This window comes from Eucalyptus grandis, chromosome 6 (assembly GCF_016545825.1).
Source record: "Eucalyptus grandis isolate ANBG69807.140 chromosome 6, ASM1654582v1, whole genome shotgun sequence".
Lineage (NCBI taxonomy): Eukaryota > Viridiplantae > Streptophyta > Magnoliopsida > Myrtales > Myrtaceae > Eucalyptus > Eucalyptus grandis.
Window position 1 is genome coordinate 46023562 of NC_052617.1, and position 14320 is coordinate 46037881.

General features: G+C 39.2%; 2 protein-coding genes across 2 annotated transcripts; both read left to right on the forward strand.

Moving 5' to 3' along the window:
- The first annotated feature begins 1591 nt into the window (after window positions 1-1591).
- On the forward strand, window positions 1592-5367 carry LOC104450266 (grpE protein homolog 2, mitochondrial). The gene is made up of 6 exons (XM_010064749.3): window positions 1592-1925; window positions 2345-2570; window positions 2656-2849; window positions 2987-3154; window positions 4068-4196; window positions 4748-5367. The coding sequence occupies exons 1-6, from the start codon at window positions 1788-1790 to the stop codon at window positions 4832-4834; spliced, it is 942 nt and encodes a 313-aa protein (XP_010063051.2). The 5' UTR covers window positions 1592-1787; the 3' UTR covers window positions 4835-5367.
- Window positions 5368-6269: 902 nt separating this feature from the next.
- LOC104450267 (trigger factor-like protein TIG, Chloroplastic) lies at window positions 6270-12633 on the forward strand. Its single transcript, XM_010064750.3, is given in 14 exon segments — window positions 6270-6641; window positions 7109-7192; window positions 7579-7707; window positions 8392-8480; window positions 8606-8789; window positions 9195-9285; window positions 9373-9527; window positions 10333-10425; window positions 10519-10611; window positions 11025-11105; window positions 11294-11336; window positions 11339-11442; window positions 11823-11918; window positions 12282-12633. Coding segments are annotated over 14 exon segments (1626 nt in total). The 5' UTR covers window positions 6270-6335; the 3' UTR covers window positions 12360-12633.
- The last annotated feature ends 1687 nt before the right edge of the window (window positions 12634-14320 follow it).

A 14320-nucleotide genomic window follows, 5' to 3' on the forward strand; every position in this document is an offset into this window, starting at 1 on the left:
CCCTTCCCCTTCCCTAGGCACCCTTCCACTCGCTTGGCTGATTGTCTTTTGAGTGCAAGCCTTGGTGCCAGGGTCTGTTGCTTTATAGGTGTGTAGCTCACCGGTTCTTGATCTATTATATATTTACCCTTTACCAAAAAAAAAAAAAAGCTAAATTTTATTTTAAAAACTATTAAAAAAAGAAAAGAAAATGGCACCGGTGGGTGTTTCCACCCCCATTGCCGACCCTAGGCGGGCGGCCAACCCTCGCTAGCCCTAGGCTCAAGCGGCAACCTTCGCCCGGGCTCGGGTGAGGACACCCAAATCTGGGCACGCCAACCCTCATGGGAGGCCAGCAACCATCACTCGCCTTGGTGGAGGCCTTGTCGGCCCTCACAAGGGGTTGATGACCATCGTCCGCCCTAGGCGAGGTGTCATCGACCCTTGCTCGAGGCTAGCAAGGCTCATTAGATTCGGGCGAGGCCTCACCTAGAGCGGGCACTGGTTGTCAGTCTCTTGTGAGGGCCAGCGAGGCCTTGCCCAAGGCGAGTAATGGTCGCCAACCCCCCGTGAGGGCCGACATGCCTAGATCTGGGTGACCTAATGGGGGTGGTAGGCCCTCACCTAGGGCTGGCCACCCTCACCCAAGGCCAGCAACCGTTGCCGACCCCTCTAATGATGGGCGGCGGCAAAGCTCCCATCAATGCCTTTTTTTTAAACAATTTTGTTTCTTAAATAAATTTTAACTTTTCCTTTTTAGTTTTTAAATATAATTTAAAAAAGAATAAAAGTAATTTTAAAAGACACGTAGAAAATAGAAATTCATTTAACATGCCACGTCAGCACCACCTCAAAGTTTTTTATTGGTAAGTTTGACAATGTTAACTTTAAGACTCAATTAAACAAATTTAATTAGTTTTAGGACTTGATTGTACTTTTTGTAAGTTTAATGACTCAATTGCACTTTTCTAACAAATTTTATGACTTCTATTGCACATGTCTCTTTTTTTTTACCACCAAAAGCTCTAAATTAATATATTTGTGACATATTTGCCCTCTGTTAATTTCTATTAAATTATATTAGTATCGCAAAAAATCACAAATTAGTACACCTGTGACAAATGAAGAATAAAAGTCTAAATTGATACACCCATCAATTGTCATAAATCATCAAACTCAACAATTTAATGGTAAAATTTAATGAAAACTAATGGATAATAAATTCATTACAATTCACAAGTACACCAATTTAGGGTTTTTCATTGTCAAAAAATTAGTTTTGAATAAATTTGTCATAAATGTACTAATTTATAGTTTTTTGTGATATTAACTCTAATTCTTAAAAGCATGGGATTCTTCTTACTTTTTATAATAAGAGGGATAATCTCATCCGATATAGCTATGATTTTTACATTTTAAACAATTTGAGGTTTGAATTTCGTGAAGGTCCCCGACTTTTTAAAACATTTATTATAAACATTAATAGGCAAATTCACTTTTCTAACTTTGCCATTTAAGACTGCTGAAAGTTTCAATAAGCTTATTCATTTTTAGAGGACCGATTCATATTTGTCCGCCCTAAAAATTCACTCATGCGTGATCCTACCACAAGGGCAATACCGTCCAGAAACAATAATGCCCTAAAACCCTTCCTGTCCCCTTCCCCCCTTCGATTTTCCTCCCTTCGAAGCTCGGTCGGTGCGTTCAGGCTCGGAAATCTCCTTCCCGACCGCCAATCTCGATCCATTAGTCGTTCAGGCTCCTCCTTGCCCATTCTCTCATTCAGTCTTTCGGCGTCTTCTTCGGCCATGTTGGTGTCTAGGGTTTTTTCCCGCGCTTGGAGGGGCGCGGGTCGAAGCGCCCTGCTCGTTTCGCCTTCCCTGAACAAACCCTTGCCCGTTCTTTCCAATCAATTCGATGCGCTTTTGCACGAGACTTCATGTAAGGTACTAAAAAACTACGCTTTATATGAGATACGAGCTTGTCGAATTGAGGTTTTAGCTTTTTGCGCATTGTCCTTGAGGATGCACTCGGTTTCGGTGATCAGTTATCGGGTCTGTTGATTGCTTTTACTAATTTTTTCAGAGCCGCTTGCAATATTTATCTGTGTAATTTGTATTGCTGTACGGAATGCTCGTTTGGATTATTGGGTTGTGTCTACTTGTCTAAATTGAAGCGGCTCAATTGTCTACCCACAAGCGTTGGTGCTTCATTAGGAGTTTAGGGTTGGATTAACATTGCTTGCTGGCATTCAGCTAGCTTAGAGTTGATTCTCTTTATCTGTGGGGCCTATTTTGAGCTTGAAGTGCTATGGAACTTGGCATACTTGTCTTCTCTCTATTTTTTATTGAGTTACTTTTTGCAGGCTCTCGTGTTAAATCATTCAACATTTAGTTCTTCGTTGCTTCGACGGTTTGGAATTTCTTCCTCTGCGTCACCTGAACCTAATGAAAAGGGTCAGGGGAGCACTGTGGAAAAGAATGGCGCGTCCACTGATGCACCTGAAGCAGGTGAGCATGCTAAAGGATCTAATCAAGGGGAGGGTACCGCTTCTGGGGAAACTAAAGTGGCCGACCAGGCGGAAAATTCAGGTTCAACTTTCGAATTTGAGCATCATGTCTGGAACCGTTAGACATTGAGAAAATGGCTTTAAAGAATTTGGGTTTCTTGATGCAGGTTCAGAAGGAGATGAGGAGCTCTCTATGGATGACTTGGTGAAACTTGTGTCAGAAAAGGAAGAACTGTTGAAGTTGAAACATAAACAGATAGAGGAAATGCAAGATAAAGTTCTTCGAACCTATGCTGAAATGGAGAACGTCATGGACAGAACTAGGCGAGAAGCAGAGAATGCAAAGAAATTTGCCATACAGGTGTGTTGTCTATACAGTTATACCCCCTTTTGGATAGCAGGTGCTGCTTTCATGTTCTTATGTAGCTTTCTTATGGAATAGTTGCTTTTGTGATTGTCACAATTTGTCGCAAATGGTTACTTAAATACTTGCCGCAGAGTTTTGCAAAAAGCTTGCTGGATGTTGGAGACAATTTGGCTAGAGCTTCTTCAGTTGTCAAGGAAAGTTTCGCAAAAATTGATGCTTCAAAAGATACTACCGGAGCTGTTCCACTTTTGAAAACCCTTCTGGATGGTGTTGAAATGACTGAGAAGCAGCTTTTGGAGGTAGTTTTTCCCCCTTTACCAGAGTCGTATTTCGTATCCTGGTCTTCTTAATATATAGTCGACAAATTTGAAGCTCAGACTGCACTGTTAATGGCAAGAAAAGAGCCTGTGAAATACATGGGTGGTCTTCCTCATTTTGCATAAAATAAGCTTCCACTAGTGTAATTGGTCCCCAGAGTCGTTTGAGGATGATGGTGGTATCCTTTGAATTCAACTCTGGATAATAGTTGTGGAAGTTATATAACTGAGCATAGGAGTACTGTGATGAAACTAGTTTAGTGAGAGAAGTTTCGTTTATTTCTTTTTGTCCTATATTGGTTTTGGTCAGTAGTGAAATAACCTGTGGTGTTGTACTTTTTGCACGAGGGTTAAGGTTAATTGAGTGAAAGGGTCGAGTTGTTTTCACTTTTATGAAAAGAATAATATGTTGGGTTGCTAAAAAAATTCGTTGGAGGGCCTCGGAGAAAAAATTAGCTGTTCTTTCCATTTTACTGAGAAAAAAAGATGTTTTGATGTTGTTTAGTGTACGCCACAAATGGAAGTTTTTTTAAGGTGTTGTAATTTGTAGTTATCTGGGACATGGCTTTGACAGAATTATTTCCTATAGCAGAACCCATGTTTCAAATTTTCAAGCTCTATGATTTCAGCTTTCATATCTGCAATTTGTCTATGCGGACTCGGTATTTCCCTATCGATCTATTTTAAATCTTTTGAAACGTTTTCTTCTTGTAGTAATGCACAGGTTGCATACAACTTATGTACAAAAACTAAAATACTAGTCAAGTTGCTTCATAAAATTGATTATTTTGCGGTCTTCTTAAGTTCTTTCTCTATTGAATTGGTAGATGTGCTGTATTCCATGATTGTTGCGTTTCTGAGATGTCTGACAGCTTTCCTGTACCCTTACTTTCAGGTGTTCAAAAAATTTGGGATTGAGAAATATGATCCTGTCAATGAACCATTTGATCCACACAGGCACAATGCAGTATTTCAAATGCAAGATGGTTCTAAACCTCCAGGCACAGTTGCTGTTGTTCTGAAGGTAACTGTGGTTTAATTTGTCCTTTACATTATTATCATTAATAGTTGGTTGGAAGTTCTTTTCCCTTTCTTATTTTTTCGCAGTGTGCCTTGGGTGGACCTGTTGTTCTGATGATATAGGACTAGTTGCGTATAGTTAGCTTGTTTAGTATTTTGGTATATTTAGGTCCTGGCAGCTGAAGTAATGACTCTTTTTGAACTTGATAGCATAGTCAGTGAAGTAACCTTGAAAGCTTTCTCGATGTGTCAATTCAGTTGCCCTAGGAGGAATGAATCTCTTGATGTGGTGAATCTCGAGACAATGTCCGGTAGAAATTGCTAATTTTAGTATAGTTGAGTCAATTAGGACATGGATGATGGCAAATGGGCAAGTAAGGTCACTTTGTATATGTCCTTTGGGAGCCATTTGGGTCTAGATGAAAAATCATCAGTCGGTAGGCTAGAGTTTATTTCGTTTCCAGAGCAGTGCTTAAGAGATAGTAGCTGAATCTATTCTTTATCGATCTTCTTCAAGTGCGTAATAAAGGGCAAGTGTTTGTTTTGTTGTTGCAGTCGGGGTACATGCTATATGAGCGAGTTCTTCGTCCTGCGGAGGTTGGCGTGACCCAAGCAGTGGAGAACGGCACCCCAGAAGAATAATGCAAACTGAGGAAGTCTCTCGAGCATAAAGAGGTGGCTGGGTCGTGGAATCCAAAGGCCGACTCCAAGTGCAGTGGCTGTGAACTTGGGTCTTCATCTTAAAGAGGTCTTGTTCGGTTTGAAAATTTTGCATCCGGTAGAGGGGAGGGAAAAAAAAGTGCAGCAGTTTTCGCACTGGCTGTCGATAAGATTTATCTGAGAAACTACGAAAGGGCATTGGTTTTCTTTACCTTAAGTCCTGATTAGTGATTAATAATTATGTATCCCGAACTTGTACATGTGTACATCGTATGGCAGGGCTAGCTTTGAACTGAATTTGAGGAGTTTTCAGTGCAAGAATCTCCACTCCACTTCGGGGTCGAGGTCCTGTAAGATAAAAATCGCCGCAGCTGCTGAAGTAAACTTATAGCTGCAGCTACGGAAAGATTTAAGACGAGGTTATCTAGAACGGGTGATTTTGATCCTCTAATTGTATTAGGGGCTAAGAAAAGGTTCGTGGGTGTTTTTAATCTGACTGAGCCTGTACTTGCAAATTTACTTACCATCGGACAATTGAGAGCATCAAAGAAATGCATCGCGGGGAATTATTACTCGTGCATGACTGCAAGATTACTGTGATCTAAACCAAGTCGTTAAAAAGTAACATAGAGATTTGCGAGCTCATGTTGCGAAATTTCTGCCTCTTAAAGTTATCAATAGAGGTTAGCATTGTTATAGGGTAGAATTTGAAATTGAAAAACTGAACTGGCTATTAATCTGTTTCAATGAATAGATTTTAAGTTCTAAGTAGGTGGAATTTGGAATATAAAGTTAGTTTTTGTGCCTTCTCTTAATTTATATTTTCACGCTATCTTACATGAAAAACTGATGATAAGCGTATGATTTGATATCACTGATATGAACTTCTATTTTATGATTGAGATTTTATTTTGTTAATATATCATACTCTTCATGTATCTAATTATAAGTTGTGATCATAAAAGGTAATGATTCATTATATTTATTTTGTTAATATATCATATTTTTCATGTATCTAATTATAAGTTATCATCATGAAAGGTAATAATTTATAATAATCATTTAATTAATAATACAAGTGGAACTTAAATGGAATCTGTAACAGAGTGGGTTCTCAAATTTCAAAAATAAAGAACTTGTTTGAGTGAAAAAAGTTATAGGTTTTAAGTTTAAGGTGAAATCTGTACCAAACTTAAAACTACTCACCCATGATCAACGGGCCAATTAGAAAATTTGCTGCCTCTTCCAGCATGTTCAGATGTTTACTGTGAGCGTGTAGAAAGGATCTCCTGCAAATGAATTAGAAAAATTTTATAAAAAAAAAAAAAGAAAAGGAAAGGAAGAAAAATGCATGACCAATTTTCTCGGTTCCTCGTCAGTGTTTTCCCGATAAAATATATATGTCTGATTATCCTCCCCAGCGAAACTACAAAAGCGGCTCTCTATCTCCAGAGTCTCCTCCATAGCTGAAGCTTCCGCGGAAATGGAGCTCTGCATCAGCTCCACATCGCCCCTCAGTTCGAATCCCTCTCGTTTTCTCGACTCCATCTCCTGCAAGGCCTCGACCTCGCTCCCGACCTTATCGCTTCAATTCCAGCACGCATCCTTCGGCCCCCGCATTCTGTCGTCACCTCCGGCGCGAACCCACCGGCTTCGTCAGCCTCTCTCGTCGTCTCCTTCGAATGGCCGCCGTTTCGCGGTCTCCGCGTCTTCCGTCGCCGTCGCCGCCGAGAAGGACCGGCTGCCGGCGGACATCGAGGTCACGGAGGTCCAAGAACCGAACAGCAGAGTGAGTGTTCGCCCTCTGATGTGTTTATATTGCGGCCTTTGATCCTCCTTCTTTGAGTATGCTGGACAGTTGCAATTTCGTTAATTCTGTAATGCGCGGACGTTTTGCAATGACCTTCTTCTTCGGTCGTTGCTGAATCTGAAAGTACAACGTGCATCTTTCGGTAATTGCGCGCCACGGAAGGGAAACTGATGATATCTTCGAAATCTTTACATTCATCAGAATGTGTCTGTTTCTCGTCGCCGAAATTCAGGAAATACCGCCAGTACTCTGTTTTTCTTCAGTGCGCTTTCTAAGTTCGATGCCGCCTCACATTTCACTGACTATGAGCTTGATAGTTTTCTGCGAGAGATTCTGTTTTGGGGATTGAATTACAACTGTTGTTATCTTTTTTACGTTTTTAAAGTGGCAATGATCATGGGAAAAGCACTGATAAATGCCTCCTTACGTTTCGTGGTGCTCTGCAGGTGAGATTGAGTGTTGAAGTTCCACCTGTGGTATGTGAAGATTGTTACAGAAGGGTTATCAAGGAGTTCATGAAGCAAGCTAAGGTCAAATGCGTATTCTGCTTTATTAGGAGCACTTTGATACATTTTAAGCTGCTGGTCTTGCGCATAACTAATTTGGTTATGCTCCTTCTTTCTCATAATTTAGCAGAGAGTACACTGTGGAATACGGGAGAGTGTTATTTTATTCTTGATGCATTGACTTTTGTGCCTTGGAGAAAAGAATTTTCATAGACCATTGAATGCATGCAACAATTATTGAATATAGGAGCTAATGGGGATAAACCTTACTTCAGTTCTTCATTTTGGCTTTCAAGTCTTAGTGCTATGTGTCATGCTTCATGTCCAGAGTATTTACACTCTTTTTCAAGGCAATAGTCACCTGGAATGAACATTAGTAATGCATACATCTCCTCTTCTTTTGAACCCAGGTTCCTGGATTTCGTCCTGGAAAGAATGTCCCAGAGAGCATTCTCTTAAGTTACATAGGGAAGCAAAATGTGCAGAAGGCTACTGTTGAGTCTATATTGAAGAGGACACTTCCCCACGCCATGTCTTCGGTATGTTAAAGTAATTTTCATTCCTTTATGTTTTGATGATTTTCAACAAAAGAATATCTTGTTGATGGTTTATTAGGATCAAATTTCCTGAGAGTTCCATCGGGTAGAATCCATCTTGAGATGCTCACTCCTCTTGCTAGCTGCTTAGTGGTGAATTGCCATGCTCTGCAAAAAGTGGTTGATCCATAAATTTAGAGCCTAAATGTTTGGACTTATGAAAAAGTACTTATGACTCTCACACCAAAAAAGAAGAAATATAGCTGTTAAAAAATTTGCAAAAAGTATAATTTAAATCATACAAGTAAAGTCAGTCGAGCACGCGCTTAACTCTTTTTGGTGGCGGTAACAAATGTGATATCAATGAATTTAACATGGCTTGTCTGGGATATTACACTGATATTCGCCTTTCAATTGGTGAGTTGTTGAACAGAGCTTGTTCTACATTTCAAAGAAAGAAATTTTGTGAAATCTTACTATGAAGTTGTTGAAGTGTGAATGGTATTTTGGCATCTAAAACAAGGACATTGACATGCTTTATGAAAGAGGGATTGTCCAATGCTATTACCTGTTATCTGATTTTCTGCACCAACCAAGAGAGAATCTAAAACTTCAGTTCAGGAGATTATTCAAGTTTGGTATGCATCCATGTTAGAGCTTTCTCAGGCTTGCATTTACTTTGGACAGGTGTCCGGTCAAGCTCTGAAGGACTCAGTTCGCATTGTGACAAAGTTTTCTGAGATGGAGAATACCTATATATCTCTCGGTTCCCTCAGGTTTTGATGCATGCCTCTCTTGTGTGTATAGATTGACAGCATCAAACTCACAAGTACTGATTTGTCTGTTGTCTGTGGATGCCATGTGTCACCCATTTTAATTGCTTCCCTCCCTTATAATCCAGATATGATGTCATTGTTGATGTGGCACCTGAAGTCAAGTGGATTCCCGAAGATGGATACAAAAGCTTGAAAATTGTTGTTGAAATAGATAGTGAAATTGATGCTCAGAGAGCATGTCAACAAGAACTAAGACGGCGACACAAATCATTAGGCACGTTGAGGATTATAACTGACAGAGGACTCCAGGTTAGTAATATATAAGCCTCAAAGTTGGCATTACATGTTTTTTCCCTCCCTTAATTTATGATGTATCCCTTTTCTTTATAGAACTGTCCAAAAAACTTCATGATAACCAGTTAGAGAATTTCGAGGGATAGATAGTAACATATAGCATCTTCATAGTTTATATTTCAAGTGGATAGTGTACCTCAAATTTGTATTATTGAGGCTCTGGCTGATTTGCAGATAGTAGGTTACAAATATTCAGATGTTTAATGTGCATTGTCCCTATATTCTCAGGATAGAATTTTATGAACCATCATATTTTAGTAGGTTTCATAAACTTGATTGCTTCTTTTGTTCTTATCATTCTTGCTCTATCAGCTATCATGTGAGTCTAGAATCTGAAATATTGACGTGCCGTATTCACAGATTGGGGATGTCGTTGTCTTGGATATATCAGCAACAACAATTGATCAAGATGAATCCAATGTTAAAAATATTCCTTCTGCAGAAAGTAAAGGTTCGACAATGTCCAGAGAAGTCTGACAATTTGTATTTATAGTGCACAACTAGCATTTCTCATATTCAATTATCATCAAATTTGTAGGGTTTCATTTTGACACTGAAGATGGTGACAAACTGATACCCGGTTTCCTCGATTCAATAATCGGCATTCAGCGTGGTGAAACAAAGTCTTTCCCACTTTTCTTTCCTGATAACTGGAATCAAGAAAATCTACGCGGTGTCCATGCTCAATTTACAGTAAGTTCCTCTGTAATGTGGCGCTGGTTTCTTGCAGATTTTGATATGTATATCTATGCTTTTCTTCAAGAAATAATGCTCTAAAACATATAATTGAAGAATGCCAGTGTCTCTTCTTACAACTACATATCACGGCCAGCTCTTTTATTTCTAATTCCTGTTCTCTTAGGCCAATACTGCTGCAACCTTACTGGGCAAACTTATTATCCTAACTTAAATTACTATTGAGCATATCAAGGTTTAATCACTATATTGATCGTATTACCCACCCCGGGCTACATATGGATTGTTTCTTCTCCAACTGGATTTGTAACCAGTTTTTCATCTATACCATTGGCTTTACAGAATTGTTTAATCCGATCTATCTTATGCCATCATTTCAGTGTTGCAATAGAATGGTCTCATTCATGATTAGGTCATGCTGTCTTTCTATTTTCAGAAGGATTTAGTAAATATCCAAAAGTAGACTATATGGGTGTTTGGTGTGTCACTTTTATATTAACTTTTGACTCTTTCTATAACTTGAGTTTGGAATCATATTTCTAAATAATATTAGCAAATCATTTTTCTAAAAACATTTTTATTTTTAAAACTCAAAGCACCCTAAATATTTGTAATCTTAAATATGATATTTTTTGCATGAAATTCAAATGATTTGTTGTCTTAAGGCCAAACCAAACAAGTAATCTGGAAACTATGCTGTCAAACTTGTCTGCTTAGTTAAGTTGCCAGAATTCTGAAATACTACTCCGTTGAGTCCTATGTGTAAAATTAAATCCTTTTTTCTTCCATGATTCTTTTCTAGGTTGAATGCAAGGAGCTATTTTATAGAGAACTACCAGAGTTGGATGATTCGCTTGCTGAAAAGCTTCTTCCTGGATGCACCAGCCTGAAGCAGGTAAGATGCTCGCTGTTCCTGTTCAGCATATCGGCTCTGACCTATATGATTCCCTTTAAAAGAAGACAAAAGATAATCTGTCCAAATCTGCAGGTCGAGGATTCATTGTTGCAAAGATGCCTAGAAGTAGAGCAAACGGCTAAAGACCAAGCAACGGACAATGCAATACTTGACCAGCTTTCAAAGGTCCTTCTTGTGTTTTGTAGTTGCAGCATTTTGATTAGTTTCCTCTATTTAGGATATTATCGATGCTTTCTACAACGTTTGTGGCTCTTGCCTCTTGTTCCTCCCACTACAGATGTGTAACCTTATATTATCATGATATAGTTATTCTCCATGATGATTAGAAGTTTGTGGATGGTATTCAGAAGCAGAGTTGGAGGCATCTAAGCCTTATTCCATAAGTCAGAAATTTCTAAGACAATTTTCCTGAATCTTAGGATATCCCCAAATTTATTAGCATTGTGCAGTAGGTAGACTGGTTGTTCTACCTACTGAAGTGGTCTATCAGAATGATTTCTATTTCAAATGATCGAGCTTTAGTTCCCTTTTGCCAAGTTTAACATTTCATTTTTGTTCTTGTTTTCACTGACTTCTAGATGGTAGAGATTGATATCCCCCGTTCTTTATTTGAAGAACAAGGGAGGCAGTTCTATGGGGCCCAGCTTCTACAGATACAGGTCTGTGGGACTCATCAACACGACATGATTTTTCCTTGTTATGTGGCGAGCATATTGCATGGAATCTTTTGTACTGTTTTACTGCTGGTCTCAGAAATTTACCAGCTGTTAATTTTACTTTTAAGTGCAACTGTGCTATGAAAGCATGTGACTACTCTAAATTTTTGTTTTTGCATGTCTCAACTCAGGCAAATATGAAGTTAAACGAACAGCAATTGGCTTCTCTTTCAAGTCCAAGGCAGTGAACGAGTATTTGGAAAATCAGAAGGAAAATATCACTCATGTAATTAAACAGAATTTGGCAGTTGGAGATATTTTTAGACGTGAAAATCTGCAGGTATATTTGGCTGATTTTGTTGTTCTGCTGATACATTTTAACTGCTGTGCTTTATGGTGATTTCTAGTGCGTACACTGGTCTCTCTGTTTATTTTGGATCTTCTTCTCTTGAACCTCGTTGCATTCAATATGGAAGTAGTGGTGGGCTCTTAATTGCAGTAGGCTTGTAGGAATATTTTGACATTGGCTTTCGTCTGTATTTATGCTATTCATGGTCTTAAGGTTTACTTATTTGAGTCTTTTGGATTTGCTAAGAAAGGTCGGCCCATGATCATGGCAATTGCAATTTCTACATGTTAATTTTTAGTTTTTCTTCCATCTTTTGCTCTTTATGGCCTCAGAAAACCTTATTTTCTTTTTTGGCTCATGAATTTGTGCAGTTCTCCACTGACGAACTTGTCAAGGAGGTTGAGGATTCAATTGCTGAATTTAAACGCCATAAGCAGGAATATGATGAAGAACGTGTGAGGGAACAGGTTAGTGTATTTAGCACTGTAATGTAAGTGCATTGTTGGTTCTTATTGTAACTTTGTCCTCTATACTTAGCATGATGAATTGACATTTCTTGGTTATGTACAGGATAAGGTCAAAAGGAATATATGAATATATAGGCAATTGCTGGCATTATATGTAGATAGCAACATGCTGCATGTATACTTTTAGATCAGATGCTTGAATCTAGTCACTTTTTTGCTTGTTTCATCTGTGAAAACAAGTTAGGTGTATCTCTTGAATAGGAATATCTGAACTCGTCAATGCAGAACTGATCTTGATTCTTTGCTAATATGTGTTGTCTGATCTTGTGCTGTCCTTTTTTTTCTTATACTTGAATAATGCAGGTTCAGGAGATTCTGGAGGGCGCAAAGGTGCTTGAGTGGTTGAAAGAACGAGCAGAAATTAATTACGTAACAAGGTGAGAAAGAGAGAGATCGTGCATGTAATTTTTCGCTTTTCAAATTTTGAAAACCACATTAGTGTAGCATCAGAAGTTCACGACTGCCATTGTGCGGGTGCAACAAGCTGCCGAAGTGCTCTAAAATAAGAGTAGCAGCTATGAAGCTCGAAATGAATTATGAGATGACTCAAATAAGAGAGTATAAATCGTTTCAGAAGATTGTTAACATAAGCGGAGACAAGGGGTAAGCCTTAGATCTAAAACGGTCGAGTAGTATCTGATGGCATTTTCAATTATTAAATGGTGCACTCCTTTATAGTCAAAGAATGCCAAGAGGAAGCACGCGGGGTCTTGGAGTCCCGACGCTGCAAAAGATATAGTGGACACTACAAAATATATATTTACATATATGCTATGTATATTTGTATTTATTTTTCTTTTTGCTAATTAGAGAAGAAAAAACATCATTACAAAACGCATGTGAGGGATTTTGGCTGATTCAGGGCAACCAAAACAAACTGTCGAGCTCACATGAAGCAAGAGCTGCAGATTTTTCCATTGACTGAGCTGTGAATACTCAAATGAGGGTCCACCTTCCTCTTATCGCAAGAGCAAGTATCAGAGCCACTGCTCCATTTATTTCCTTTTCAAGGAACAAAAGAACTCGCCAATCCTATTTTTCTTCTCTTTTGCTTTTGAGAGAAATAGAGATAAGGAAGGAGATTGAGGGGTAAGGTGCCATCTTCAAATGGAAGACAAAGGGATGGGTTGCTCCTTTTCGTTAATTTTGGGAAGAAGATTAGCTTCGAGAGGGAGGAGGTCCACGAAATTCTGAAGGGGGCGGTGAGGTCTGTTGTCGGATCCGCCTGTACCCTAGCAAAAACTACTGGGGCACTCCCACCCCGAAAAGGAGGTCCGAAACTATTTAATACCATCTCCTCTGTCATTAGTTAAAAGAAGATAATTGCTATTGGGCATACCAAATCGGATCGCGAGCGAAATCAGCCGCACCTACTCCGTTTATAAGGTTTAATCGGGTCCGTACTTGCAGGACTCATGTGCAGATGCCCTTCGTCTGGACAAATAAAAGTGCATTTTACTAAAGAAAGTCGTCGTACCGATCCCAGACTTTAAGCCCTGAGAAATGAAATTATGCGGCAAAGTAAAGCACCAAACAAGTGTTGAGTTTACTGACCAGATACTGGGCACCGAATGGAACAAACAAAAGGCCCTCCTCTAAATTGTAGCTACTTTACGTGCCGGCTTCGCCGAGAAAGGGACCCATCTGATTCCTGATGACGCCCATAGCAATAAAATATCCTCTTTCCTTTACGCTGCATGCAGCCCGAGCCTACAGCCTACAACCTACAACCTACAGCCGCATTGATATATGACTTTTTATCACGCTTTGCGTGGCTCGCATGCCTCTTGTACCCACCTCTCTTCACCGCATTCCCCACTCTGCCCTTACGGTTCGCGAGTTTTCTCTTTCAGGTGAAATGTAGGTGACAATAGTTAGATAGCTGGCTACCTTTTTTCGATACAGATGCGTTGTCACTTGTCCCCATTTTCTTTCCTCGTGGACTTTGGAGAGCGTTGTGGACAATCACAAATCATGATGACGCCGGGAATCTGCATGCTTTCCTTTTTCGGTGGGGAAGGGAAGGGGGCTTCTATCCATATATGGGGCTTGATTCGTGAGACGATGATATATATAGGTGGGATCGTGTAAAGTACGGTTCTCGATCTATCAAATAGGTGGATTAAGTCGAAAATAGTTTAACTCAAATTGATCTATTTTAATATATTTTGATCCATTTTTAGACTATATAAATCTAATAATTAATATTCAATTCATACTCCATCCAACTCATACTACTACAACACATCCATATTTGACAAAATTTAAGAAAACCCATACTCAAAATGAGGTCAAAGTGCGAAGTGAGTGATTACAAGATCGAGTGAGAACGATAGAGAATG